The 27515-nt window shown below is 44.6% G+C and overlaps 1 protein-coding gene across 1 annotated transcript in view; it reads left to right on the top strand.

Annotated features, from left to right (window-relative positions):
• The window catches only part of LOC119384144 (zinc transporter 1), a 73668-nt gene that overhangs the window by 44683 nt on the left and 1470 nt on the right, over nt 1-27515 (top strand). The window contains exons 5-6 of the mRNA XM_037652437.2: nt 273-316; nt 4519-4799. Of these exons, the coding sequence (XP_037508365.1) occupies nt 273-316; nt 4519-4799 (325 nt within the window). The remainder of the gene's footprint in view (nt 1-272; nt 317-4518; nt 4800-27515) is intronic.

Raw genomic sequence — 27515 nt, 5'->3', positions numbered from 1 at the left:
CGAGAGTGTAATGAGGTGAAGCATATTGAAAATCTGAAGGGGTCACTTTCAGTCGGATGTTGACTGTATTTGTCTTTGGAAAGTTCGAATTGTTCTAATAGTAAAATTCAAGTGCGAATCGAATAGCAAACACTATTTGAAAAATACTCGAAATTTCGAATATTCGCACACCCCTAGTTTTCATTATACTTTTATGAGTAGGACAGAGCAATTGACCTTGCTTATCGGGAAAATTTTCTCATTCTTGCTCAAGTAATGCTCTCTTTCTGCAGCCTCGTCATGGTGTGCCTCATCATGAAGTCTACATCTCCTTTGTGTAAGTTTCATATTTTCAATGCATTGACCTTAATTAAATCTGTTTCCTCTTCCATGCCGTGTAGTTCTACACGTATGGAATTGTTCCCCACTTTTAGATGTACTTTTCAAAACACTGCAGAGACTGTTTGCACATTCTGTAAAGAAAAGGAATGAAAACGAGAGAAGAGGGCGAGCAATGTTTTGTATTCCAATTTGCACTCCTTCTTTTTACTAAATAGTATGCACTTGCATCTACCGTAGAAACCGGAATATAGGTCGAACCCCCCACTTTTAACTACTGAAAATCGAAAAAAAAAAGAAGTGCATGGAATGGCCAAAGTATAAGAAGGCGCCTGTACCGTGAAACAAACGCAATTTCAAGCGGTGCACAGTAAAAATGCCATTTATTTACACGTGTGTTTACACGTAATTAAGTTCCACATGGCAGAAAGCCAAAAGATGGGCTCGAGCATTATCCGCGTCACAACCGTCTTGACAGCACTGATATGGATGCTGCACCCCCCGACGGCAATGACCTTTGTCTCCAGCTCTAGATCCGCTGCGGTCTGGCACCGAAACAAAGTTTTCTTCTGATCCTTCTACTAGTACGTGCTTTGTGCATGCACTGTGTCAGCTCCATCAAGGGACTTGTTTAAGGCCCCTGAAAAATGACTAAAGTAGCGCCATTCGTGTCGGTGCACGAGCACCTCCTAGATTGTGCATCAAGGTGTGAAGCACGGGCCCTTGGCCGGTACGATCGGTTTCAGTGGTATGCCAGGTTGCAGCTCTTTGGAATGGTGTAGTTGGGGAGGTCCGAGAGATTTTAAAAATGTGCAGAGTTACACTAAACGACGACAATGAAATACAGTAGAACCCCCCGCTGTTACGTTCCTCACTGCTGCGTTTTCCCGGCTGTTACGTCGTTTTCCGCCGGTCCCGGCATAGCTCCCATAGTATACAATGTACTGGGAACCCCGCTGTTACGTCGTAACTGTCGGACCGTTCCCGTATGATACGTCGCGAAGTGCGCCCGGTGCCGACCGAGTGACTACCAAAGAGAGCGGCCATGGTGCATTTTCACGCAGCTTGGCCTCGTTTGACCGTAATATTAGCCGCATGAGAGGCGCAAGCAACAGAATCTTTCAATTGATGCAAACAAAAGCATGGCCTTCGAGATTCAAATTGCAAAGATGGCGTCTATGACGTAACTGCTCGCGAAAGCAAGGCCTTCGAGATTGGCATTTACTATTGACAAAAGCATAGCCTCTGAGATTTGCATTGCACAGACATGGCGTGTATGACGTAATTGCTTGCGAAAGCAAGGCCTTCGAGATTGGCATTCACTTCTGCCATCGCGTTGGCGTAGACTCATCATCATCGTTATTTGTCGGAGAACGGGAGGAGTTCGAGCTGGTTGGAGCTCGCATGGTCGTGCGTTCGGTTCGCGGTCGGACTCGCCGCGCCGGTCGTGATTGCGTGTGCTTAGTTCTTTCATGCCTACAGCTGTTGGTGTTAAAAAAATCACATACGTTGATTACATTTCTGTGGATAAGGCCGTCCTAAGCTCCGCGTTTCTATCCATCGACGAGATCGCGGCTGAGCGCGCCAATTTTCGTGCTGCTCGTAAGAATTGAAATAAAATTCTGTACCACTAAATATTTTGCCGTTTTTCCTGTTTTTCGGCTCTTACGTTTCCCGTCTCTTACGTTTATTTCCTACGGTCCCTTCAAAAACGTATCAGCGGGGTTCTACTGTATCTACACAAGCATGTGGCCTGATTTTTGTTGTGTCTGAAGGTGTCAAAAATGATCACGTTCAGTTTTGTTTTCACGTGCGAGGACTGTCTTTCATTTCACGCCAAGGGTGAAAGGGTTAATGCAGCTCCACAACCGTGCAACCCGAGGAAGTGCGCAGCACAGGCAAAACACTGATTCTCTTGGCTTGCCGAGGGCAAGTGTTGCCCTCTTTTGCCTGGCGTGGCTGTCAGCTGAAGCGTTTTAAGAGCGCATCTGTGTAAGCTTTTCGTTGCGCTGGGCAGTGCGAACGGTAATTATCATGGTCATGAACCGGTACGCGCTCGCTTCATCCTTTTCAGCTGCTGCTTCGCTCCCACAACACGTGCCTGTCGTAACCCTCATGGGTGAGAGAACGAGTACAGTAGAACCCCGCTGATACGTTTTTGAAGGGACCGTAGGAAATAAACGTAAGAGACGGGAAACGTAAGAGCCGAAAAACAGGAAAAACGGCAAAATATTTAGTGGTACAGAATTTTATTTCAATTCTTACGAGCAGCACGAAAATTGGCGCGCTCAGCCGCGATCTAGTCGATGGATAGAAACGCGGAGCTTAGGACGGCCTCATCCACAGAAATGTAATCAACGTATGTGATTTTTTTAACACCAACAGCTGTAGGCATGAAAGAACTAAGCACACGCAATCACGACCGGCGCGGCGAGTCCGACCGCGAACCGCACGCACGACCATGCGAGCTCCAACCAGCTCGAACTCCTCCCGTTCTCCGACAAATAACGATGATGATGAGTCTACGCCAACGCGATGGCAGAAGTGAATGCCAATCTCGAAGGCCTTGCTTTCGCAAGCAATTACGTCATACACGCCATGTTTCTGCAATACAAATCTCAAAGGCTATGCTTTTGTCAATAGTAAATGCCAATCTCGAAGGCCTTGCTTTCGCGAGCAGTTACGTCATAGACGCCATGTTTGCAATTTGAATCTCGAAGGCCATGCTTTTGTTTGCATCAATTGAAAGATTCTGTTGCTTGCGCCACTCATGCGGCTAATATTGCAGTCAAACGAGGCCAAGCTGCGTGAAAATGCACCATGGCCGCTCTCTTTGGTAGTCACTCGGTCGGCTCTGAGCGCACTTCGCGACGTATCATACGGGAACAGTCCGACAGTTACGACGTAACAGCGGGGTTCCCAATACATTGTATCCTATGGGAGCTATGTCGGGACCGGCGGAAAACGACGTAACAGCCGGGAAAACGCAGCAGTGAGGAACGTAACAGCGGGGTTCTACTGTACAGAAAGAGAGGAATTATTGTCGAAAAAAATGTTTGCGACGAACCCGTGTACCCTCGATCTGAAGGCAAGAGTCCTAAACTCGGCTATCCAGGCATTGCGTAGCCTTGTGTAGTATAATGTAGCAAGGGGAGAGATGGTGAGGAAGCAAGCGAAAAAGAGAGAGAGAAAATTGGCAAAACTTAAGAAGGTGCCCATCAGCTCCGCTGTCTCTTTAGCATTGCGCCTGCCATGTTCAGCTTAGCTGGTTGGGGCTCATACTAATTACGGATGATACATATATTTTGTGTGCGCTGACAAATTTGTATCATCGAGATCCTACTGTAACCACTGTAGAATTTGTGCTACCATAGAAAGTTTGTATTGTGGCAAGAATGACCCATGATCTCTATTTTCGTAAATTTGCCTTTCGCATTCACTTTTGCTAATGCATGTGCAGAAAGGACGGTAGTATTGTTGAAATATGCTGATATTATGCGAGTGATAAGTTGTGATGTAGCGTGTGATAAATGATATGCCATCATTTCACAGCAGCATGTTTCACAAGAGCACAGCCAGAAACTGACCTTATGAGATTGCATGGATACAGCATTGTCTCTCACTAGGGATAAAGCCAGCTGAGCACTACAGTCAAACCCGGCTATATTGAATCAGAAGGGGATCAAAAAAGAGTTCTATACATAGGATATATCAAATATTTTATACGTCAAAAATATATTCAAGGGGATTTTACAACTGTTCAATATATGCAATAATTCATTATACGTGGGTTCGATGTATGTGGGTTTGACTGTGCAGAATAATGAAACTACTGAAACACAATTGCACGGTCAGCCCTAACCGGGCCAAGGGAAACTTTTCAACCACCTGCATTGTTATCAATAGCTATGCTGAGAAGTTTTTCCCCCAACAAATAGATAGGAATTCACAAGTGGCATTTTTTTCAATCTTCGGGTGCTACTACATGTTCTTTTTGTGCTCAGAAATAGTGACAGTTGGGCAAGTTGGTACCAATTTATGTTGACCGAAAATTCCAAGCAGCACAAGAAACACTGGCAAGGGCTGCTTTTCATTATGAGTGTGCTAATGACAGAGTGAGGATTGGGCAGTATTGCCGCAATGGAGTCGCACGAGACACCCTGGCATTTTGTAGACGAGTGGTGCTGTGCCTGTGTGCAGTGGTGGACTCTGCGCTGATCCTGCTGCAGACTGTGCCGACGCACATCCAGATTGACTCGCTTCAGAAGAAGCTGCTGCAGGAGGTGGAAGGGGTGCTGGCTGTGCACGAGTTCCACGTGTGGCAGCTGGCCGGTGAGCGCATCATTGCTTCAGCCCACATCCGCTGCAAGAACCTCCAAGACTACATGCAAATCGCCGAGCGCGTCAAGGAGTTCTTCCACAACGAAGGCATCCACTCCACCACCATCCAGCCCGAGTTTGTCCAGCTCGAGGGACAGCAGGTAGGACCAGTGACACCGTCTTCAAGCTTTAGCTTAGCTTTGTCAAATGTTCTGCATTGGGTCCCCTCACATGCAATGCGTGCACCAGGAAGACTCTTCTTTCAACCCTTCACTGAGTTTCGACGAGAAGTCTCTTGCTGTCTGTGCTGGCAAAACAAGGTGTGTGCCTGTGCACTTGCAGTGAAAACTTGGTCTCTGCTATTTTTCAGAACGAGGCACTCTCCCAATATGTTCAAATGGTATGCGAGTTCACTTTAACTGTGCTGCCAGCCATGATGCTTTCATACCTTCCTCTAGCAAAAAATGTAGCTAAAACTGGGTGGCCGTCAAATCCGTCTGATTTTTTTATTAGTTTAGTAATATACTGTTAAGCCTCAATATAACCAACTTTAATGCAATGAAATTCTCAGTATAACAAAGTAATAACTTTTCATAACTTCATGTCTGTAGAAAACCACGTACAGTCAACTCCCATTAAGACGAATTCTCAGTTATGCCGAACATCGTGGAAACGTTTGTTTGGTTTCCCATTGACTCATTGCAAATAAAATCCGCCTAAGATGAACCACCTAAGAGGTACTCTTCTGTTAGATTAACTTTTGCAGTGACTGGAAATGTTGGTGATTCTGCACAATGAACATTGCAGTCTTGGTGGGGCATTCAGATCAACGAGAGAAAGCAAAAAAAGAAAAAAAAATCCTGACACAAAGACTCGAAGCAAATCACAATGCCACGGGTGGGAGCCAGATAAGCGTAAAAGAGAGGTCATCGGATAAAGCCGGTATCTCCCCCACCACCAGCCTGTAAGGGGCTCTATCAGCAAAGATACTACTGGGAGCCATTGCGTCCGTTTGTATTCTCTCCAGGTTCTTCGATGTTTTAGGAGTTTTTTTTTCCCTCATTACGATGAACCCCAGCAACAAGTACTTCTTTGATTCCCTAGCTGGAGTACATGGGAGAACCAAGTACACAAAAGCTTGGTGCCCGCTCTCGCATCTGCTGTTGACAGAGAGGCAAACGAAAGGGACTATGGGAACAAAAATTGCCTGTGCATTAGAATTCAGTACGAAACTGAGACCACGTTTGCAGGGCTAGCACTCCCGTCAGTGGGGTCGAATGCATTGACATCTCCATCACACAATGGCAACCGAGCACATCTTGTGGTCAGTTGTGCATTGGTTCGCATAGGACCTGTATGTGTTGTATCTGTTCCCAGTGGAGTGCAAATTGTGATGTGCCATTTTCTGTATGAAAGCGCACGACAAAGGAAGGTTATTTTACACTCTCAATAGTGCTGCGTCATGTATTTTTCGTGTGCCAAAGGCTTGTGACCGCGATTGTTTGAAGGGACATCTTCAGCTGCACATCAACAGTCTTGGGCAGTAACTAGTAATGTGTTCCCGCAAACTAGTTACTTTTTTCAGTAACTTGTAACTGTAACTGGTTACTTTTATGTTAGAGGAACTTGTAACTGTAACACTGTTACTTTTTTCACTAACTGTAACAGCAAATACCATTACAGTTACTTCTACTTTATAAAAAATTATCCAACAGCAGCACTCGTTAAAGGCCTTTCACTTTTTCTAACGTTCTTCTTTACCATATCCTCTCGACCCCTCAGCTTTCCTGAATATTGCACCCCTCGCAGTTTAGGAGAGGGGGGTCACTAAGAGGATTATCTTTGCTGCAGAAGACCGAGGTCAGAGGTCGGTCATTAACGCAACATGTCGTAAATCAATCGTGTTGCAACTGAACAGCTGCTAAGTTCACGTCCGTTTTTTTTTTTTCCCGCATATACATCGTCTTTGTCACTTGAGCATCTAGCTCTGTTCTTGGTGCACAGGTGAAGCATTAGGACGCCTAATTTATAGTCTCTTTTGTCTGAAGCTCCGAGCAAATCGTGTTTTACATGCGGCTAGAAAGCAGCCGAACGCGAAATGGCTAAGAGCCAGAAATACCGTGAACTAGCGAAGTGATTTTTTAAAACGTCTTTGGAAGTGATTGTAAAAGATTTACTCCAACTTAACACAGCAATTATTAAAAAAATGACAGACGTTTCACCTCCTATGCAGGTGGCATCCTTGGTATACACTGGCAACAAAAAAGAAAAAAAATTGTGCCGAGGTCAAATGTGCTGCGGCAAGTGAACCACGATTCCAGAAGTTCTCTTTCCCTCCACTTTCGTTCACAAACCAGCGTCGTCGCATTGTTTAGGTCAAAGCTATGCCCTGTCGTCCAGCGGTGTTCAACAAGCTCCACCTTAAACGCGTTGAATGGGTTGCTTTAACCGCTTGTGTTCTCTAGGCCTCGTTAATCCTTTCCTGCCAATGCGTCGGAATCCCCGCCTCAATAGTGCTGCGTCATGTACAGATGACATGGCCATGATCGTCCGCAGGTGGGCGGTCTTTGGATTTCGTGAACATATGTCCCAAGGTATAATAATGGTGCTTAAAAACAGTTTGTATGCCCAGCTGACGCAAAGCTCTCTGAACAGAGTCTGACAAATCTTAAAACATACGGAACAGACACAATGATGCACTCCCCGTTGCTCTTCGCATGAGCTTCTTACTGCCGTCGTTCCACCACGTTTTCCACTTCAAGTATGAGGCATACAAACGATTGCTTGTGTCGGGCCCCCTTTTAGGTTTCCGTCGTCTACATTATTACCACGTGCAATTTTGACTACCTGCATGCCTTCACACGTTATAAATAATTCCTATCATTTGGTCTGTAATGATGTTACTTTTTTTGCAGTAACTAACTGTAACAGGTTACGTTTGGAAACTCTGTAACTGTAACAGTTACTTTTTTGGCTTAGGTATCTGTAACTGTAACACTGTTACTTTTTACTGGTAACGTGCCCATGACTGCACGTCACTCAGGAAAAGTTACTATGGGCCAAAAACGGGCAATATCCGTACCAAAAAGGAAAGCTTGCGGACTTTCTTAGGCAACTCAGCGTATATTGACTTTGTCAAGGTTACAAGGTCAGAGCAAGCAGACATTACAAGGTCGGAGCAAGCAGTGAAATGATGCGTCCAGAGAAACCAAAAAATGCAGCGGTTGTACCCTACTTGCATCGGAGTGACTGCAAGGTCTATGTGGACGCGTAAATGAAGAGGGAAATGTACCACCATTTTGTGGTATGCACGCGCAATGTAGCTTATTCTATTCCCTTGTCATGCATCGGGCAAACTGGGAGATGTTGAGCGAAAGACTTAATAGCACTACAATTGAACCCCTTTATAAGAGGGAGCAATTCTTGTCTGTTATATAAGGTGTCTCTTATAAGCAGGGTACATTCAATGCAGGCACACTGGTGTCTCTTATGCCAACTGCCTCTTATAAAGGGGGTTATAACGTTGACACAGTTGTTTCCGGTCATTTAGGCACACGTTGCCGAGATTGTGCATGCGTTCCACGCTTTCAAGATACGCATGTGCTCAGCCGTTCATCGGACATGATGACAAGACTGATCATTGAAGCTGCTCACATAGGTAATAAGGGAGGCACATGTGTAAGCATGGCGTCACTCGCACTGACCGAAAAACTGTTTCTTGATATGTGTCGCTAGCTGTTGACTGTTTGTAACGAGCGAAAGACCGATGTACCGGATTGTTGAAATTTTTTCTCTTCTTTTTTGTCTGCCTCTTATATATATGATGCACTGATGCTAATGAAAACCAGTTGTGAGTAAGCGCTCGTGTGTGTGCCCCTTCCGTCCGCATCTCTTAGTGCTGTTTCATCACCATGCTTCCAAACCAACTAGCCCACTGACAAGCACTAACGAAATATCAGCATTTGCTGAGCTTCGCACTTGCTCAGAGTCGTCTCTGCATACAGGAGATTTGTATGGCAGAGTAAACTTGCCTTTGAAAAAAAAAGGTGTCGATACCTCTTTAAGGACATTTTAGTCAAATTCAAGAAGAAGAAATGGGCATAGGCAGGGCATGTAGTGTGTAGGCAAGATAACTACTGGTCATTAAAGGAGCACTGACACAAAAATTTTGCACCTTGTTTTTTTTTTGTTGCAATAGATAACTTATGATCCAGTTATCACGGCTGCAAACCTCGTTTGCGCGAGTGTGCGATGGTTATTTCTTTATCGACGTTTTTAGAGCGCCCAGTCGCAGTTTCGGTTTCAAAGAGCACCGAGCTAGGCAGCACTACTTCCGGAGGACGGGTAAACACAGCTGGCCACGTGACCACGCAAAATTGTGACGTAGGCGGCGCGAGAGCAGGTGTGGCGGGTGCCGCACTGACAGTTCGTCTGCTACACTAGTTCGTCTGACGTGGGACGCTTCGAGCTGCTTGTTTTTTGATCCGCGTTTTTCACGCTAGAAGTGCGGACGTCGTACGTGTCGTTGCCACGCATGGTTCGAGCAGTCAGCATTTTAGTCTGTCCGGCATTAAAAAAAGCATCGCGTAAAACCAAATAAAGTGGGCCCAAGCTGGCGCCAGGTCAAGTGGCGCCAGCTATGGAGGATTAGAAACAACTAACAAATGCGTAATCTATGTCCTCCGAGCATTCGGAAGCGCCTATCTCGACTCGCTAAGCCTACAGCATTGATTATTTGACTATGGCTCTCAAAAACGGCGCAGAATCGGGACGAATACATTGCTGTCGAAGCTTAAGGACATGAATCTAAAGCAAATGGAAGCATCAGTTCAGAGCTTACACGCTACAGAGCGCACGGCGGCCACTTGATAGATTCGAAGTGGACGACAACTGCTTTTGGCAGTGCGGCCATGTTTTTTGGAGGCGCGAATGCCTCGGCGGCGAAGCTTGGCGTCCACGTTGGACAGCTCTTGCGCGTGCGGCGACGGCCGACGTTCTGCGGCACCACGCGCTGCGGCAGGCTTGCCGCTAGTGTAAGCGGGCCATAACATCTGCCAAATCGCACGACGAGCGAACAGCGGAAGGGAGCACAACCAGCACACGCAAAGCCGCAGGCACGCAGGAAGAAACGGCAGGTAGCACAAGCACAAGGGCACAACCAGCAACCAGCCAACACAAACTCGTGACGTAGGTTTGTTTACATATCCACCGCGTTGATGTCAGCGCCACGAGGCACTCGCATCTCGCTCAGTCGCACGGCATGCACTTTAAAATTGATTTTAGATATGTTCTAGGCTATATTGGCCCTTGATGTTTCGTAGACGTTGTGTACGGCTCCACATACAGCTGTTTCACTCATTATCTCGCCTTCGAAATTTTGTGTCAGTGCTCCTTTAAAGGGGTCCTGCAACACTTTTGCAAGTAGCCATGGAATGGCTTTACTAAAGGAGCTAATTGCCTCACGAATTGACCGCCGCAAGAATTTTTGGAATCCGTCCAGTACGAGTGGAGTTGCAAAGATTTGTCGCACGCTGTAATTGCTTCCTCTCTTTGCTCATCCCGACGAAAGCACTGGGAGCTAAGCAGGGAAAAGTGGTACGGGGGAAGAAGGTACGTCACGTGCTCCTCGTGACCGCACTTTTTTTTTTCTTAGAATGCGCAGCTTTGCGCTCACACACGTCTGCGGGCACGTGGCGACCTCCCGCGGCGACCGCAGTAACTACCGAGCCCGCCATGGTCAAATCGGCCAATGGCGTGAAACTTGAGTCAATGACGTAGCGATCTTGAGTAAATAGCATAATTTGTCGACAGAAGAGGAAGGGATTTTTAGCTGATTTTGAGAATTTATTGTAAATTCCAGGCTGCGTACATCAGTACATTATTCTGATTGTCCATCAACTGTCTGCCCTACATTTAACGTGCCTAGTCCAACTTCACTTCCTTTTGTTTATTTTGACTAACATGTCATTTACTTGTGTTTGTTCTTTTATCCATGAAGCTGGTATTCTAATAATATTTAGGGTTTTACATGCCAAAACCATGATATGATTATGAGGCACGCCGTAGTTGAAGGCTCTGCACATTTCAACCACCTGGCGTTCTTTCACATGCATTGACGTTGCACAGTACCTGGTCCTCTAGCATTCTGCCTCCATCGAAAAGCGATGGCCACGGCTGGTTTCAAACCGGCGACATTCGGTTCAGCAGCCGAGCACTATAACCACTCTTCCACCGTGGCGGATGAAGCTGCTATTCCGTCCCTCTACACCGATCATTTTTCTCTCAACCCTCCAAAAATTGTTGTGGCAGAGCACCTGCTGGAACGCACTTGACACCCACCAAAAAATAGAATGGCTTGTTTAAGTATCACAGCAAGGATGCACAATGTGACATAGAAGAAGCATATGCACAAAAGAAAAATTTTGGCTGAGCTCATCTATGGCGTTTAAACAAAAATTCAAACTTCAACATTTGACATGCCAAAACTGCTTTATTATGAGGAAACATCTTTATTAATTGTGACTACCTAGGGGTTTCTAACAGGCACTGCAATGCAAGTAATGTCCATTTATGCATTTTGCCTTTGCTCCATCATAACTAGGGCTCCGTGTTTTCGGATAAATCTGAAAAAATCCGATAAACACTTGGGGGTAATCACGCTTTTTTAAAGTACAGGAACTGACTGAATACACCATTAAGAGAGCATCGAAATAATTCTCAGCTAATCACACACCTGGCCAATCTGGCAACACATGTACCACGGTGCAAAAGTGCGCCACTTTTGGAAAAAACCGCAATTTTGTCACAGGTTCATGATAAAATGGCATGAGTAATAACGGAATCTTATATGATGACACAGGCATATACCGACGATTGTATCAGCGCACCATCCAATAATCTTTCCTCAAAAGAAATTCATTTTATAAAAACAACCTAACTTTTATCATGCGCATGCCCAGTGAGTTTTTGTATCTTGCCTCAGGTTGTTTCAATGCCATTCTTTGTGTATATGTATATGTGGCGGAAAAATCTGGAAATAAAACAGTTGTTAGTCTGCGCTCTGTGTTTGTGGTGTATTCAGTCAGTTCCTGTACATTAAAAAAGCACGAATACCCCCAAGATGTACTACAACCAACCTTAGCCCCTAGAGCTGCTCTTATTGCGATAAACACTCGCCGGTAAAATTTTTGACAATTCAAATTTATCCGATAAACTCCCGATTTTAAAACAGCATTTTCAAAGCTGAGAATTACCAATCGAAAGGAGCGCACCTCCATCAGCGGCAGCAGCCTTGTAAAATATGCTTGCGTCTATTACAATAAGCTTAGGTGTTTGTATGTAGGTGTTTGTGAATACAAGCTGTATATGTGTTTGTGCATTCAAACCTTTCAGAAAACTAAAATAGACTTCATGTGTTCGCATGTTTTCGTGTTTAGATATCATTTCATCTAAGATTTCGGAGTAATGAGAATGATAATATAATAGGTCCTTTATTTTTCATCAAGAAGATGAAGGCTGGGAAAAAAAAAAGCTGAGAAGCAGCTTGACTCATAGGCGTGCGCAGGGTTCCCCTTCAGGGGGCACGAAGGTTTGTCGCAGCGCCCCACCCCCAATTATGTCAATGTATGGCGCTGACATTGTGCCCCCCCCCCCTGCAGTACACTTTGGCGAGAGAACAGCAGTGCCTTATTAACAGGGTAAATGAACAGGAAGTGAGAAAAAATATAGCATGGAGGAACAGGATTATCAGCAACAGTGCAACGCATTTTCATTGCAAATAAAATTAATAACACATAGCAACAACATACAATGCAAAATTTAACACCGAATTTCGAATTGGAGATTTGCATGAAATAATGTCCGATAAATGCCGAATTTCCTCCCAAACAATGAACTCCGAAAAATAATCATAACGTAGCTGCCAATACGGCAACCTTATACAGAGGGTATTTATGATGACTAGCCAAGCATGTGAATAGCATTCTAAATGTAGATGCAGTCAGTGTTTATCATGCTAGCTTTTTTACAACAACCAATTCTTACGATAGCTGGTGGTTGATTTGCATGCTATTTTCATAGTACCACTGTCCTGTCAAGCTGCAGTCATTATGCCACTGTTGTCACCAGGGGCGTAGCCAGAAATATTTTTTGGGGGGAGGGGGGGGGCTACGCCCCTGGTTGTGTCCTTCTCATGCTGTTATCGAAACCTGTGCATTGATGCACTTCAGAACAGCTCCATGTGCGTTTAAAGGGAACGCGAATCTTTGTGGCGCAACCCCCTCTGTTGCAAGATTAGTCGACCCTGAACGACCAGCAGATGCATGAAAAACAGCTTCATTATGAGACAGTGCAGCATGTCACTGCTTTCCCATCCAGGAAATAGGATAGCACACATCGCAAACTTTGGGTTTTACTATAACGGTGCGTAAAGCTGCACATACAAGTGCAACAGTTACCGTTGACATAAAAGTTTGGTGCAGGCTGTCATGGAAGTCTCTTGCAATTAGCTGATGGTGCAATGTGTGGCCCTCACCCCATGGACATTGCATTTGTTTTTTTGTTTCTGTGTTCCACAGTGTAATAGATACTGCTGTTCTTCGATGGCAGTGTTCTGCCACCTTACCTGTCAAAACCACTTTGATTATGAAGCATACCATAGTGTAACACTGCAGGTTAATTTTGATTGCCTGTGAATGTTTAATTGCGCTACAACCCAAGTTTAATGTTCACTGCAACGCAGCTACCGTGGCCATGATCCGATGACTTGATCTCATGCTCTGTAGAAGAATGCTTTAGCTAATCGAGTCAAAAGTTGTATGAATTTCAAAGTGAGGTTGCACGTCACGTGGTTATTTGACAGAGCTTCCCCTGTGGCTCCTAGACAGGGTCTGAATGGCCAACTGGAAGCAAAATGTTCTAAACGCTACATCGTGCAAGTGTCCTTGAAGTGATGGCTCAAGTGTGCCCTTTGAGACGCGAAGCTCTCGGGATGGAATTCCATAATTGTTTGAAAAGCAAACATTTACTTTCTACGTGAACAGCACAAACAAAATGTCACATCACTGGAAAGTTTAGAGCATTCGTTATTAGTAGGTGAAAGTTGTGGCCTTTCTGATTGCATTCTCCTCCTGCTTGCATATGTCGTGCCACAAATGGGTTTTCTTCTTGTGCTTTATCATTTAGTGTAATTAAGGGAAACAAATAAAGTGAAATGACAACAAAAATGACTTCAATGCTGATCAATTGAAAATAAATCACTTTTATTACACAAACTCTCTGAAACCATGGCCACCGTGTTGCAATTCGTATTGAGTGCCACTATACAATCACATCTTAAATTCTGGAAGCTATCCATTAAATGGAACAGCTTAAGAAATATAGCACAGTCAAAAACAAATCTGAGGTGAACAGTTGTAAACATACAATTGTAAACATGGTAGCTTCACTAAAGAAATTTAATGATAAGTACTGCTGGGTAAGAGAGAACTGAGCGGTTTTTCCAAGTAGGGTTGCCACTGCAAAATCCTGATCAATGGAGTAGTTTCAGCCAAATAAAACGTCTAAATGAGCATATTCAAGTAGTGCTAGGTAAGTGGCAGTCTGTCACATGTGGTGTTCCCAAGAGCTCTGTAAAAATTAATGACAAGCATTAAAACATTCCGTCTACGAAGTCTACTTGTCATGAGCAGAATGGGAACTAAGTGGCAAGATTTTTTTGCATTCATAGTGTTGTGGTCTGAATATTTTATTCATGAAATCGCGTGATCCCACTAGGCATTGCTCTAGCCCTATCAACACAGTTGGTCAGCTCAGTTCGTCGTGCATAATATACTTGCAAGAAATACAAATGACAAGGCCAGCTCGTGCGGCTCTCTCGTTCTTTGCACTGACCTGGAGACGAAACTGAGCACCCGTGTTCGTCTGCGCTTCTTCCAGATAGCGTGCATGTATTCTATGCATGTTTAAATACCATCAGATGCGGTGAAGAGCCTGCTAAAGAAAGAAGCTTCAGCTGCCAACCAACAATTTTAAAATGGTATCTCTAATGGGGCGACCGTGTACTTTTGTTGTCGTAATTGCTGAATAATTCTCTATAATTATCTACAATAGCTCTATAATTCTAGCGCATATTGTATTTCATGTTGGAATGTGTTTGATAGAAAAGCGAAAGCATGCAGTGAAGCTCATGTGTGCCGTGTGGCCCACAATTTTTGGTGCATAATTAAAAAAAATAAACTTCACTTTTCAGACTAAATTTTAAATGCGAAACATTTCTTAGCGAACCTCTGGCACTTTGAGCATTTCTATCTACGTATCTATCTATCTTATCTATCTATCTAGCCGCCTACGTCTGGGTGCTCTCATAATCGCCTCCTTAACTTCGTGTAGACCAAAATTTACATGGGAGGGTAAGAGGATTTGACGAATGACTGTCGGGTCATGACATGAATAACTTTAAAATCCTGTCGCGTACGTCGTCAAACCCTTTCCACTAGACACATGTGGCACATAACCGTTTACCACCGGCCGCGGTGTATGGGTATGCGCCACAGGTGATTGACAGTTTATATATACCTAGGAACGGCGAGAACGTTGGTAACTCACATTCTAGAGCGTTAAGGAAAACCAACATCGGCAGCGTTGACTCAACGAATGGAAAGAATGAAAATTAAGATCGCAGCAGGAATCGAACCCAAGCATTCTGCGTGGCAATCAGGTATTCTACCACTGAGTCACGCCAGGTCTATAAACTGGTTTGGAAAAACAGCTTACGCAGGCGTAATACCGGTGACAGTCAATTGTGGTTGTGGTGCTGGCTATCTAATTTTACAAGGCAGCAATAAACACTACTCGATACTCCTACGATGTGTACTCCTACGATACAGGCGTTACATCAGATTAACGTCTGTAGTTCCAGTGTTGGCTCCGCTTTTATAGCAGTCTAATAAACTTTACGTTTGTATTCTATGATTCAGCAAGCTATATTGAAGCATTGCTTGACCCCGGAGGAATACATTAACGAAAGTTAACATATGATATCCACATCACCGCACCGTAAAGTGCACTTCGTCCACCAGAACGACGCAGTGGCCTCTTTAGTTCTAACGAGGCTGGGCGATGGCCTCATGCTGACCGAGGATGATGCCAGATTGATTAACAGCCGCTTTGTAGACTAGGCTACGTAGGACACTAACGCTCAGGTAATCTACGAATACGACAAACACCATCCACTGAAGTTGGTCTACGTAGGCCTACCAGCCTCGACAGCCTGTACCTCACCAACACGAAGGGTGGCTTCAGCTTCGGACATGTCGCCGGCTCTGTCGACAGACAATTTGTCGATGAAATGATCGAGGCATCCACGAATTCCAAGAGCTCTACTATACCACATACTTCACTACACATGGACCCCTCGTCACCCCGATGACGACCGGATCCTATAACAAGTCATGACCAGCTGCTGGTGCTCACTGATCACGGCGATGACGCCCTTGTTCAAGAACTGTCAAGAACTTCTTGCACACATGCACACGGGTTCGTAAAACGTGCATGCGTTCTCGGGACACGTATAAGCACTACATATTAGCTTACCGCTTCTGGTGTTGGTAATACGCACGTTGCCATTGGCAGCGTTACCCAACCGTAAACAACCGGTTATATAACACATATGCGACTCTTCAACATATATATGTGTGCGTATAAAATTCATACAAATCTTTAGCGTCATTTTGTAACGTGTCGCTCAGTAAAAAAGTTACGCCACAGTCACCTACCCGCCGCATGCTTCGCATAACATCGACTCCCACGGTACGTGGGATCTGCCGAATTTTTTTTCACATTGTCTTGCTTAGGGCGGGTTCTTTTATCAAAGGGAACACGCCAGCAAGTGGCTCTAGCCATGTTGCGGGCCACTCGTGGTGCCGACAAGTAGACAGGAGGAGTTTCATTATCATGTGATCAACCCGTGGCCAGAAGCTGCAGCCTGATAAACAAATGGGAGCTGCTGGGTAGGGGTGAGGCCATGCTTGGCTACATGTTGTGCTGCCGAGAGCCGATGCCTCAAGTAGAAGTTTTTTGTTTTCAGCCAACTGTTGGCACTCAAGGCAGTTGCAGCAGAGCACGGGGCACACACTCACATATGTTCCCTTTTATGAAGGAACCTCTGTATGCAAAACAGAAACACTAAAATCTAAAAGAAATCCTGGATATTTTGCCAGTGCTTTTAAATGTTTCTGTCCTTAAACAGTTAACAAGAGCCTTGCAGCAATATTTGGTCCACCTGCAGGCTACATTTATGTGTCAGTGCCGAAGCAGCGCATACATCAACATATTTACTTTATTGCTGGCATGAGACTGTTCACAGTTAGAGTAACAAAGGTGCAGGATATCTCATGCAGCGTCCAACCTCAGTAGTGCTGCTTTGCAAGTGTGTCTATCACCTTCCACTGATTCTTCTTTGCCCAACGTCTGCCCACTTGGTATCCTTGTTGCTGTACTTGTGCAGAAAACTGCTGTATGGGAATGCAGGTGAACATGCAAACTAATTTACATGTGCAAATTTTAACATGACCACTTAAAAATGTGCAGGCCTCAGAAATGCAACCCTCCTTGCATCCCCCCCCCCCCCCCACACACACACACAAATTAAAAATTCGGCAGACCCCACGTACCGTGAGAGTTGATGTTATGCGAAGCATGCGGCAGGAAGGTGACTGTGGTGTTATTCTTTTTTACTGAGCGAAACCTTACAAAATGACGCTAGAGATTTGTATAAATTTTATAAGCACTCCTTTTTGTTGAAGAGCCGCATATGTGCTCTATAACCAGTTCTTTACAGTTGGGTAATGCTGCCAACGGCAACATGGGTATTACCAACACCAGAAGCGGCAAGCCAGTGCTGATACTTGTCCCTTATGATGAAGAACGCACGCACGTTTCACGAACCCGTGTGTATTTGTGGAAGAGGTTCTTGACAGTTATTGAACAAGGTCATCAACACCGTGATCAGTGAGCACCAGCAGCCAGTCATTACTTGTTATCAGATCCTGTCGTGATCACGGTGATGAGGGGTCCATGTGTAGTTAAGTATGAGGCATAATACAGCTGTTGGAATTCGTGGATGCCTTGGTCATTTCGTCGACAAATTCTCTGTCGAAGAGCCGGTGACATGTCGAAACCTGAAGTCACCCTTCGCGTTGGTGAGGTATAGGCCGTCGAGGCTGGTAGGCCTGGATAGTGCCACGTAGATCAACATCAGTGGATGGCGCTTGTCGTATTCGTAGACTATGTGGGCATATGTGGCCTACGTAGCCTAGTCTACTAAGCGGCTGTCAATCAATCTGGCATCATCCTTGGTCAGCATGAGGCCATCGCCAAGCCTCGTAAAAAATGAAGAGGACACTGTGTCGTTCTGGCGGACTAAGTGCACTTTACGGTGCGGTGATGTGAATATCATACGTAACTTTCGTTAATGTATCCCTCTGGAGTCAAGCAATGGTTCAATATTGGCCTCGAGGAGTTACGGAGTCGCCCTCTATCGGACGCGCCTCGATTGCGTGCTAGGCAGGATGCCGCCGGCGCGCTCCCCATAGGTTTTGCTGTCGGCGCTCTACAAAAACACCTCGCGGAAGCCCTCCGGGGCATTTCTGTAAGTACTTTCGAAATGAACTGTGTTCTTTATTGTCAAAATAATCATTTTCGACGAACTGAAAGCACAAGATACTCTACAGTCGCTGTCTCTTTGCAGAAAACCGAGCACCCGCTTCACGCTGTAACCGCGTTGCAGACCCCTGAACCGGCTTCTTACGTGAAAGGTAGTCACTCGCTGAGTGCAAACTATGTGAAATATCTCGTCAGAGTAGACTTCCTGTATAACCAAACGGAGCATAACAGAAAGAAGCCTCAAGCCAGCGATCACACGGGTTCGCGACGACTGACGGTGCCTCTACATGTATGAGCGTCTGCATGTATGTTCGTACTGCTGGTTTCGCTTTTGCTACGAGCGCGTTTTGGCACCGCGCTGTGAACTTTAGGCCGCAAAATATGAGAATTTGTGAGCAAACAAACAACTACTGTTGGGCGGACGCTATCAGAGCAGTTCAAAAACTATTTCCTTACAACTGCGACTTCGGTGCGCATGACAACTTTGTGATCTGCCGTCCCGACGATTCAGTGTTTTTTTTTTCTCTTTCGGTCTAAATTCGGGTACGTTTCAATGTCATTTGACAAGTTGTCTCGCACTGCGTGTTGATCGGTCTTCTCAGCGGGCAAATGCCGCTGCTTCTGTTTCTTTATTCAGCGCATTCGTTTCGTTTGGTGCTCACACAAAACGTGAGCAAATGCGACGCCTTTTTTTAATGCTCCTCATTATTGTCCCGTTTGCATTCCAGTGAACTTGCCGCTCTCTGTGATCAACAAATTCATAGACCAAAGCTTCACCACTTCGAGATTGCTGGTGGAAGGAGAACCAGTCTACGAGACCGAGCATGTAGTAGCATGCGACGCCTAGGAAAAGAAAGAAAATACAGTAACGCGGGAGAATCAGTACATCGACTGACAAGAAGAAGATGGCTTTCGCCTTCTAGTCATCTTTAACGAATGCATAAGGGACCCTGTGCGTTTTTTAATTCAACGTATCTAAACAATGACTTGTGCATCTGCAGCCGATTTTGTGGACGCTGAGCACGGAGCCGACGATCAAGAGGTCGCATTGGAGGGTTCTGAGATGGCATCGCACGTGGTAAAATGTAGCGCTTTTACCATCCTGTGGCAGATAAGCATCATTTGCCGGCGGGAAGCGCGCGCTGTCTGCTACTCACCGAACATCACAGGCCCGACGCAGTAACAAAAGTCTTCGTCGCGGAAGTGTTTGTTGCACACAAGACTCGTAGCGGATGGCTACTTGCCGGTTCTTAGCTCTACAGCCCATGCTTCACGCTGTTTCTTGTCCCGCGGTTACCAGTGCAGGCTGACACTGGGCTCCTTTGCGTAAGCGCGGCGCTGCGGCACCGAGCGGTAGAGCCCCACGTTCGTCGCCTTCGGAGGCAGCCACTCTATTAAAATAGTTTCAATTGAGTAGAAAATGAGAGAAAACTTCCGATTTTGAACAGACCGCAGCGCATGTGGGACTTGAAACTCGTTTTCAAAGCACGCGGCAGTGCGCCACAAGCAGCCGACGCGGCCGCGGAGACCACGTGATCCTGCCAAGTACGTCACGCCGACGGTGGCGCCGGCGTTTCCAGTGGTGGGCCTCGAGGCCAATAGCTTGCTGAATAATAGGAATACAAATGTAATGTTTATTAGATTGCTATAAAAGCGGAGCCAACACTAGAACCACATACGTTCTGATGCCTGTATCGTAGGAGTTCACATCGTAAGATTATCATGTAGTGTTGATTGCTTTCTTGTAAAATTAGATAGCAAGTACCACAACCACAATTGACAATCGTCGGTAATGCCTGACCAAAAAGAGCCATAAATTGCCGAATTGAAGTAGTAATAATTCAAGAACTGTTAATCAGAACACAAAACAACTTCGCGTACACATAAAGTACATTGTAGCCTGGAAACCCATTCAATATTGTTGTTCTGCACAAAACAGAAAAAAAGGTTATTTACTCATAAACTTTCATTGTTTTGCCTATTTTTATTGGAGCATGCATCAATTTCTAATTGCTTTACTGGCAATATCTCTTCATAGAAACCTTGCATAATGCTTCATTAAAAGGCTCAGCAAATTTCATTTTGTTATGTTGAACAGTTTTGCTGCACTGGCAGTACAACGGAGGCTTGTACAGCAAAAACGCTGTTTTTTGCTCACACTGTTTTCATTGCCATGAAATCATGCTCCAGACTAGGCAACAATAGTAGCTGTCATTAGAAAGCAGATAACGTAAACTTTCTAATGCTATACAACTCATATTCATTCATTGAGCAGAGCAAGCACAGTGAGCCAGTAAACCACGAATTGCAGTAAAACCGGTAGCTGCGCAAGTTGGTATGACTTCATTTTTTGAACTGTGGTTAACTTGCTGTATTCTGCTAATATGCCTCATGACTTGCTCCGCGCATGCTTTGTGATGATCATTTGTGCGTATATGTTTAGTCCCTTTCAAAAAATAAATCACTTGTGAGTAAGCGCTCGTTTGTACCTTCTTTCTGTGTCCTCGTCTTTTGTGCGCGCTAACAAAGTTTCACACATGAGTAAACAACGACTATAATGTCGAGCGCTTGCCACTGGAGTGGGACCGCAACCTTAAGAACGAAGGCCACCGATCTCCGGTCTGTCAATGATCAGCTATGCTAGCTGTAGCGACAAAAAATCGGCGCGCAGCGTCCTTGGTGTTGCTTCTCCGAGCGGTCGCGGCGCGGCAAGCTTGGCCGGGGTAGCCGGGGGTCCGCTGCCGATGCGCAAAATGCTCATCCGTGGTTCTGAGGAGCCAGCGGGCGATGCGATTCGTTGCTTGCGACGAAGGACATTGCGGCTTTTTCGCTTTCGCATGTCCGCTAGCGCGATGTTCTTGCCCGCAAAGTTCCGATTTGTCTCGTACATCGGCACCGTGAGCGGAGTTAGGTCTAGCCACGACATCGAGTAGAAAGCTCGGTTGCGGCGTGTGTGGCCGCGGTGCCCGATGTTTCAAAGTACGTCATGCTCGACTGCGAGCACAAAGAGTTCTCCCGCAGTGGTCTTAATTCGTCATAAGCTCCGAAGTACTGATAAGAAGAACTTCTAAAAGCGGGTCGCACGTCTGCAATGTTCGCGACGAGTGCGGCGCGCTATCGTAATCTGATGATTGAGCATCCGCTTGCAGCTGCTAAACTAAAGCGTTCTAAATTATCGTCGACCCGTGAACACAGAATGAGTGCGAACGCGTTGCCAACTAGCGCAACTAGCGAATGCGTTGCCAACTAGCGCACAGCCACGACCTCGCGACGCACAAGCAGCAAACGATGATCCCGAAGTGAGCATCACGGCAGAAGGCCTTGAATTGAACTTCAAACATGTGTTTTTTGTACGCTTGTTACTGAATGGAGGAGCTACCTGAAACGGAGAACTTGAACACGGAGAAATGCCCTTTACGACGAGCCCGAAATGGCGCCCGGTTGCGCCGTTGCCGAGCTGTAATATTGAAAAACGCAGTTTTTTTTCCCCTGCTATTTCCGCAATTTTCGCCAAGTCGACAGACGCAAAAAATTTGTTATATTACTTCTACGTAGTTTTCAATGAAGATATTTTGGAATGAGGTAGAAATTGGGCTACAGAAACTGAAAATGCGATTTTCCAAAAATCGCATTTTTTTTGGTCCCCCGTTAAAAATAAGACCATGTTTGTGACTTGGTAATTCTCTCCGGTTATAACAGACCCATTCACTGTTTATTTATTTATTTATTTATTTTACCCTCAGGGTCAACAGACATTACAGAGGGGAGTGGTAAAAATAATAACGAACAAGTTTGTAAGTACAAAGAGGCAAAACAATGTTCCTGATTAAACAACAGATTATGATAGGCAAAAAAATACAAAAATATCAAATATCAAAATGGCAAAGAGGAAAATAGAAAATAGAAGGATACATTCTGGTAAAAAATAAGAGGAATGTTTCTCAATATACAACAATCGTTCTCACAATTCAATACAACAGGTGACAGTGTAATGTTCTTATTTATAGAGATACAAATATGGCATATGAGATGAAAACAACTACAAGGTATTAAAAGAATTGGCTAATACAGTCACAAATGTGTCATGATCTGAAATTGTTACAAGCGATGCGGGAAGGCAATTCCAATCATTTGATGTGCGCGGTAGGTATGATTGTCGAAATGATTCAGTTTTAGACGATGGGATGCCAACCTTATGAGCATGATTCAAACGGTGAGAAACATAATGCGGCGAAAGTATTAGCAAATCACGTAAGTATGAATGGTGGTAAAGTTTGTGAAAAAGGGTTAAGCGGAGCATTGTACGACGAGAAGCAAGTGAAGGTAATTTAAGGTTAGATTTCATTAGTGTGATACTCGCGTTTCGATTGTAATTAGAAGTTATAAAGCGAACAGAGTTATTTTGTACCATTTCTAATGAATGCACCAAGTTATTGTGATATGGATCCCAAACCAATGCGGCATATTCGAGTTTAGTGCGAACGAGTGTTTTATACAGCATTAGTTTGACAGAAGAAGGTGATTTTATGAAGTTACGGCGAAGATATCCGAGCATGCGATTAGCGTTACAAACAACATAGTTAATATGAGTATGCCATGTTAGGTTGTTACTGATATGAACTCCGAGGTACTTGTATGAGGTGACACTGTCTAATTGTGTGTTATCTAAGTTGTAAACAGGTAAACTAGTGATTTTTCTTGACACACGCATGAATTTACATTTTTTACTGTTTAATTCCATGAGCCATGTGTTACACCAGTTAAGGACAGCAGTAAGGTCAGATTGAAGAAGAGCGACGTCGTTAGGTCCAGTTATTTCACGAAAAATTACACAATCATCGGCAAACAGATGAACATATGAGGAGACGCAAGATGGCAAATCGTTAATATAGATTAGAAAAAGAAGCGGACCAAGGACGGAGCCCTGTGGTACTCCAGAATGTACCGCACATTCTTCGGAATTAGTTCCATTAGCTGAGACAAATTGTGAGCGGTTAGTAAGGAAGTTTTCAATCCAGGTTACAAGGCAGGAATCAAGTTTAAGTAGTCGTAATTTATAAATGAGCAGTTTGTGACACACCTTGTCAAAAGCTTTAGAAAAATCGAGGAAAATACAGTCGGCTAAGGAGCTGTTGTCAAGAATGGTGTTTAGTTTATGTACGAAAAGTGTTAATTGAGTTTCGCAAGAATATGATTTGCGAAAACCATGCTGCGAATTATTGAAAAATGAGTGCGACTCTAAAAAGTTTGCGAGGTGAGAAGCCAAAATGTGTTCTAATATTTTGCATGGTATACTAGTGAGAGAAATGGGTCTGTAGTTTAAAGGAGAGTGCTTATTACCTGATTTATGGATTGGAACTACCTTCCCGACTTTCCACTCAGATGGGAGAACACCGTCGTTGAGAGACTGTTGAAAAATTTTCGTTAGTATTATGGATGAATAACAGACAGTACTTTGGAGGAACTTGACATTTATTTGATCGCTACCCGGTGCCGAGGACGGTTTTAGTGACTTAATAGCGCTTGCGACACCATCGTAACTGAAAATGACAGGAAACATATCGTCGTGGTCATATGGTTGCACAAGGGGAGCAGTGGCGGTGGCGGGTAAAGAAAAATTTTTTGAGAAAACATCATTCAGTATGTTGGAGCATTGGTCGGTCGGTACAGCGTCACCGTTAAGATCGTTAAGTACTATTACATCGTTGTCTTGGGGATTGATCACACGCCAAAATTTTTTAGGGTTAGTCTTCAACATCGTAGGTAAGGTATTGGCTAGAAAACTATCTTTGGCAACTTTTAAGGCCTGCACGTATTCGTCAGCGCTCTGTTTGTAAGCTGACCAACGAGCCTTGCTATTACTAAGTTTAGCCGATTTGAAGAGACGCTTCTTTTTGTTAGACAAGCGTTTTAGCTGATGATTATACCACGGTTTTTTTAGGTTGGAGGAGATCGCGTAAGCAGGGATATACTTGTCTGTTAATTCCACAACCTTAGCAAGAAAGATACTCCAGTTCGACTGAACGTTGCGATAGTCGAAATCACTTAAGTAATCATCAAGAAATACAGCAAGTTCATTGTTGATAGCAAGAAAGTCGGCCTTGTTGTAATTTCTTAATGTCTTGATCGTTTTAACCATCTTAGGTTGCTCAAGGCAGACTTTAAACGAGAGTAGGCTATGATCACTTATTCCTGGCAGGCATGTTACTTCAGAAACAAGATCGGGTCGCGTAGTCAATATAAGATCAAGTGTATTTGAAACAGAGGGTGTTATCCTTGTTGGTTCTTTAATCAACTGTGTGAGAGAAAATGTACTGCACAACTCTAAGAAGTCTTGCGCCATAGATGAGTTTGGGTACACTGTGACGGGTACATTTTTCCATAAGAGATTAGGCATATTGAAATCACCAAGTAGGAAAATTGGCAGTGTGGTGTAACGGGAAAAAACACTATTAACTGCATCGTGCAAATCACACACAAACGTTGTAGTAAAGCTTGGGGGCCGATAACAAACCCCCAAAATTATCTTTTGGTAGGCTGGTGTTACGACTGCCCATACAATCTCCAAACTGGATGCAGTTTGAATGCAATCGGAAGGAAACTTTTTATTTATCGCCAAAAGCACGCCCCCACCCGAACGATTAACGCGGTCACAGCGGTAAATAGAAAAATCGCGTGAGTTGGCAAATAATTCATGGTCTCCGATTGCCGGTTGAAGCCATGTTTCTGTCAATGCGATTATATCCGGTTCGCATGTATCAACTGCTGAATCCAATGAAGCGCGTTTGTTGATAATGCTTCTAATGTTAGTAAAAAGAAAGGATGTATTGAGCAGTTCACGTTTGCTGACCCTGTCGCGTTCCTATTTCACCGAACGTTTGGACTGCCGGGTACCAGATGCGTGCTGCGAAAAATGTTTTGTATTGCCAGCCGTAGCTCTGGGTGCTTGCAATGACTCGACTTCTTTTACACATTGGTTTATCGAGTCGTAGATGTACTGCTTCTTATTCATGATCAACCTTTTGTACCGCACTTGATATGTGTTTACGCCAGGTTGATTTCTAGCAAATTCGAATAGTTTTCGTCTCACATCACGTGTAGATTCACAGAAATCTTCGGTCACACTTATATGTTTCTCTTTAAGATCTGCCCTCGCAGTAAGCACTTTTTCTTTAGATTTGAAGTCCGAAAACTTAACAATTATAGGCCGACATTTAGTTGGTGCATACGGCCCTAACTGGTGAGCGCGCTCGATAGCGTTGTCTGGTAGCACATCAAGCGTACTTGTTAGAATGGACTTTATCTTGGATTCAGATTGTTGCCACGATTCTTGAGAGTCTGGAATACCTCGAAAGATTAAGTTATTGCGCCGGGAACGGTCCTCCTGTTCATTTAGGCGAGATTCCAAGTTCTCAAGGTGGTTATCAAACGACCTCACCGACGCCTCCACGCTATCAACAGCCTGCTCTAAGTGCTCGATAGAATTAGTTTTTGCCTCTAATTCATCAAGCCTCTCCTGTATCGTTGTAATTTGAGCTTCGATTTTCTTTTGGCTCGTCCTTATTTCTTTCACGTCGGTTGCTAACGTGTTCTGCACTTTGGCTGACTGAGTTGACTGGGCATGAAGGTCCTTAATGAGGTTAAATATGACTGTCATCTTTTCAGAGGGATCATCAGGCAATGAATCCATATCGAGCAAGGCCTTAGTACGCCTGTCAGGGCCCGGATTAGCTTCAATATCACCAGAAAGAAGTAACAGGAAAACCATCGAAAAACAATCGCATGCAATGTCGGCAAGCACTTCCGGGCACGGAAGCAGAACCAAACACCGGTTATCACTTTTCTTAGCATACAGGGAGCATGGCTTACACACCTGTAAAAGGCAGAAGCGTGGAATTTGCAGCATGCTGTCTCGGTGCGTGCCTCCGTGCCCACTGAAGAAGCTGTTGCAGCGCCACCCACTTAAGTCCTGTGCTGGTAGTGACGTCATCGTAGAAAAAGGCCATGCGCAGATAGTTGGGGCGACGATGCTTGCATCAGAGCTTGATTTCTTTCCGTGCTGGAAGTCAGGAAGCTGGTAAAGCTGGTACATATAAGTCTGTTGTAACAGTACTTGGATTTTACATACTCTCTTTACAACAGACTAAAATCCTCTCCACTGTGAAGGTCTGTTGTAATGAGGTTATACTGTACATAATTATACCTCATTAACGAGAAAATTTGTGGTGGCTACTCCGCTCTACTGGGAACAATATGCACTAGGTCTGCTTCGCGCAACGCCATTCCCCTCTTTTTAAATAATGCTGCGTGATAGTTGGGACACCCCCGTATATATATATATATATATAGCATGCTTGGTAGGTATATATTAATAGATAGATAGCATGCTTGGTAGGCTAGCGTTTGGGAATTTAAGATGGCAAAAAAAAATGTTTCGCTAGAGACAATCAAGGATAATGTTTGTCACGGGAAAAAAAAGTAGAAAACTGCTTAAAAATTACATCGAAGGTGGTCGAGCGCAAAGACAGAAGGTGGCGGGGAGTGACCCAGCACCACCACCCTGAGTTGCTATGTTGTGAAAAGCTCGTGTCAAGTCATACACTTGACAGTGACCGCTCAACTTCAAAGAATGTCTTCTTTCCAAAAAACAAAGGTTGTTCTGATCTACGCATGCGTAGGTGGCACCTCGAAGAACCAGTTTGTGGTAGCCGATCGCGCTATTATATCCGAAAATCCAGATTTGCCTGCTTCCTTATGACCTTCAGAAGGACATTTTGCTGGGCGAGTCGGTAATATTCCATTATTAAACGTAGCGCAAAACAACACGGACAAAGTAAAGTGGTAACATACACAGCGCAGACTATCAACTGAAATTTATTGAAGAACATTCGCACATATAGACACGTGATGAAAGAATAAAAACATGTTTTAGTGACTAGCACTCAAGTAATCTATTTCAATAGTGTGCAACACTATCGATAGCCTCGCGACGGTTTTAAACAGCCACAATGTTGCGCTTGACACATAATTGAACATGCATCTTCCTGATCGACAGAACGCAGCAGAAGCACGCGTCTGTTCGCCAGTCTCTACTGCATAAGCCGTCGCTGTCCCTCGTGCCACCACAGCAAATCTCTGCGAGTGCTGAATAGGACGATTAGCTGCAGACAGGGAATAGTCGCTGAACACCGAGGACCTCTCGATGTGCTGGCAGC

The sequence above is a fragment of the Rhipicephalus sanguineus genome, chromosome 2, assembly GCF_013339695.2.
Source record: "Rhipicephalus sanguineus isolate Rsan-2018 chromosome 2, BIME_Rsan_1.4, whole genome shotgun sequence".
Lineage (NCBI taxonomy): Eukaryota > Metazoa > Arthropoda > Arachnida > Ixodida > Ixodidae > Rhipicephalus > Rhipicephalus sanguineus.
The sequence above is the reverse complement of the archived record's forward strand: the minus strand, read 5'-3'. Positions and strand labels throughout refer to the sequence as shown.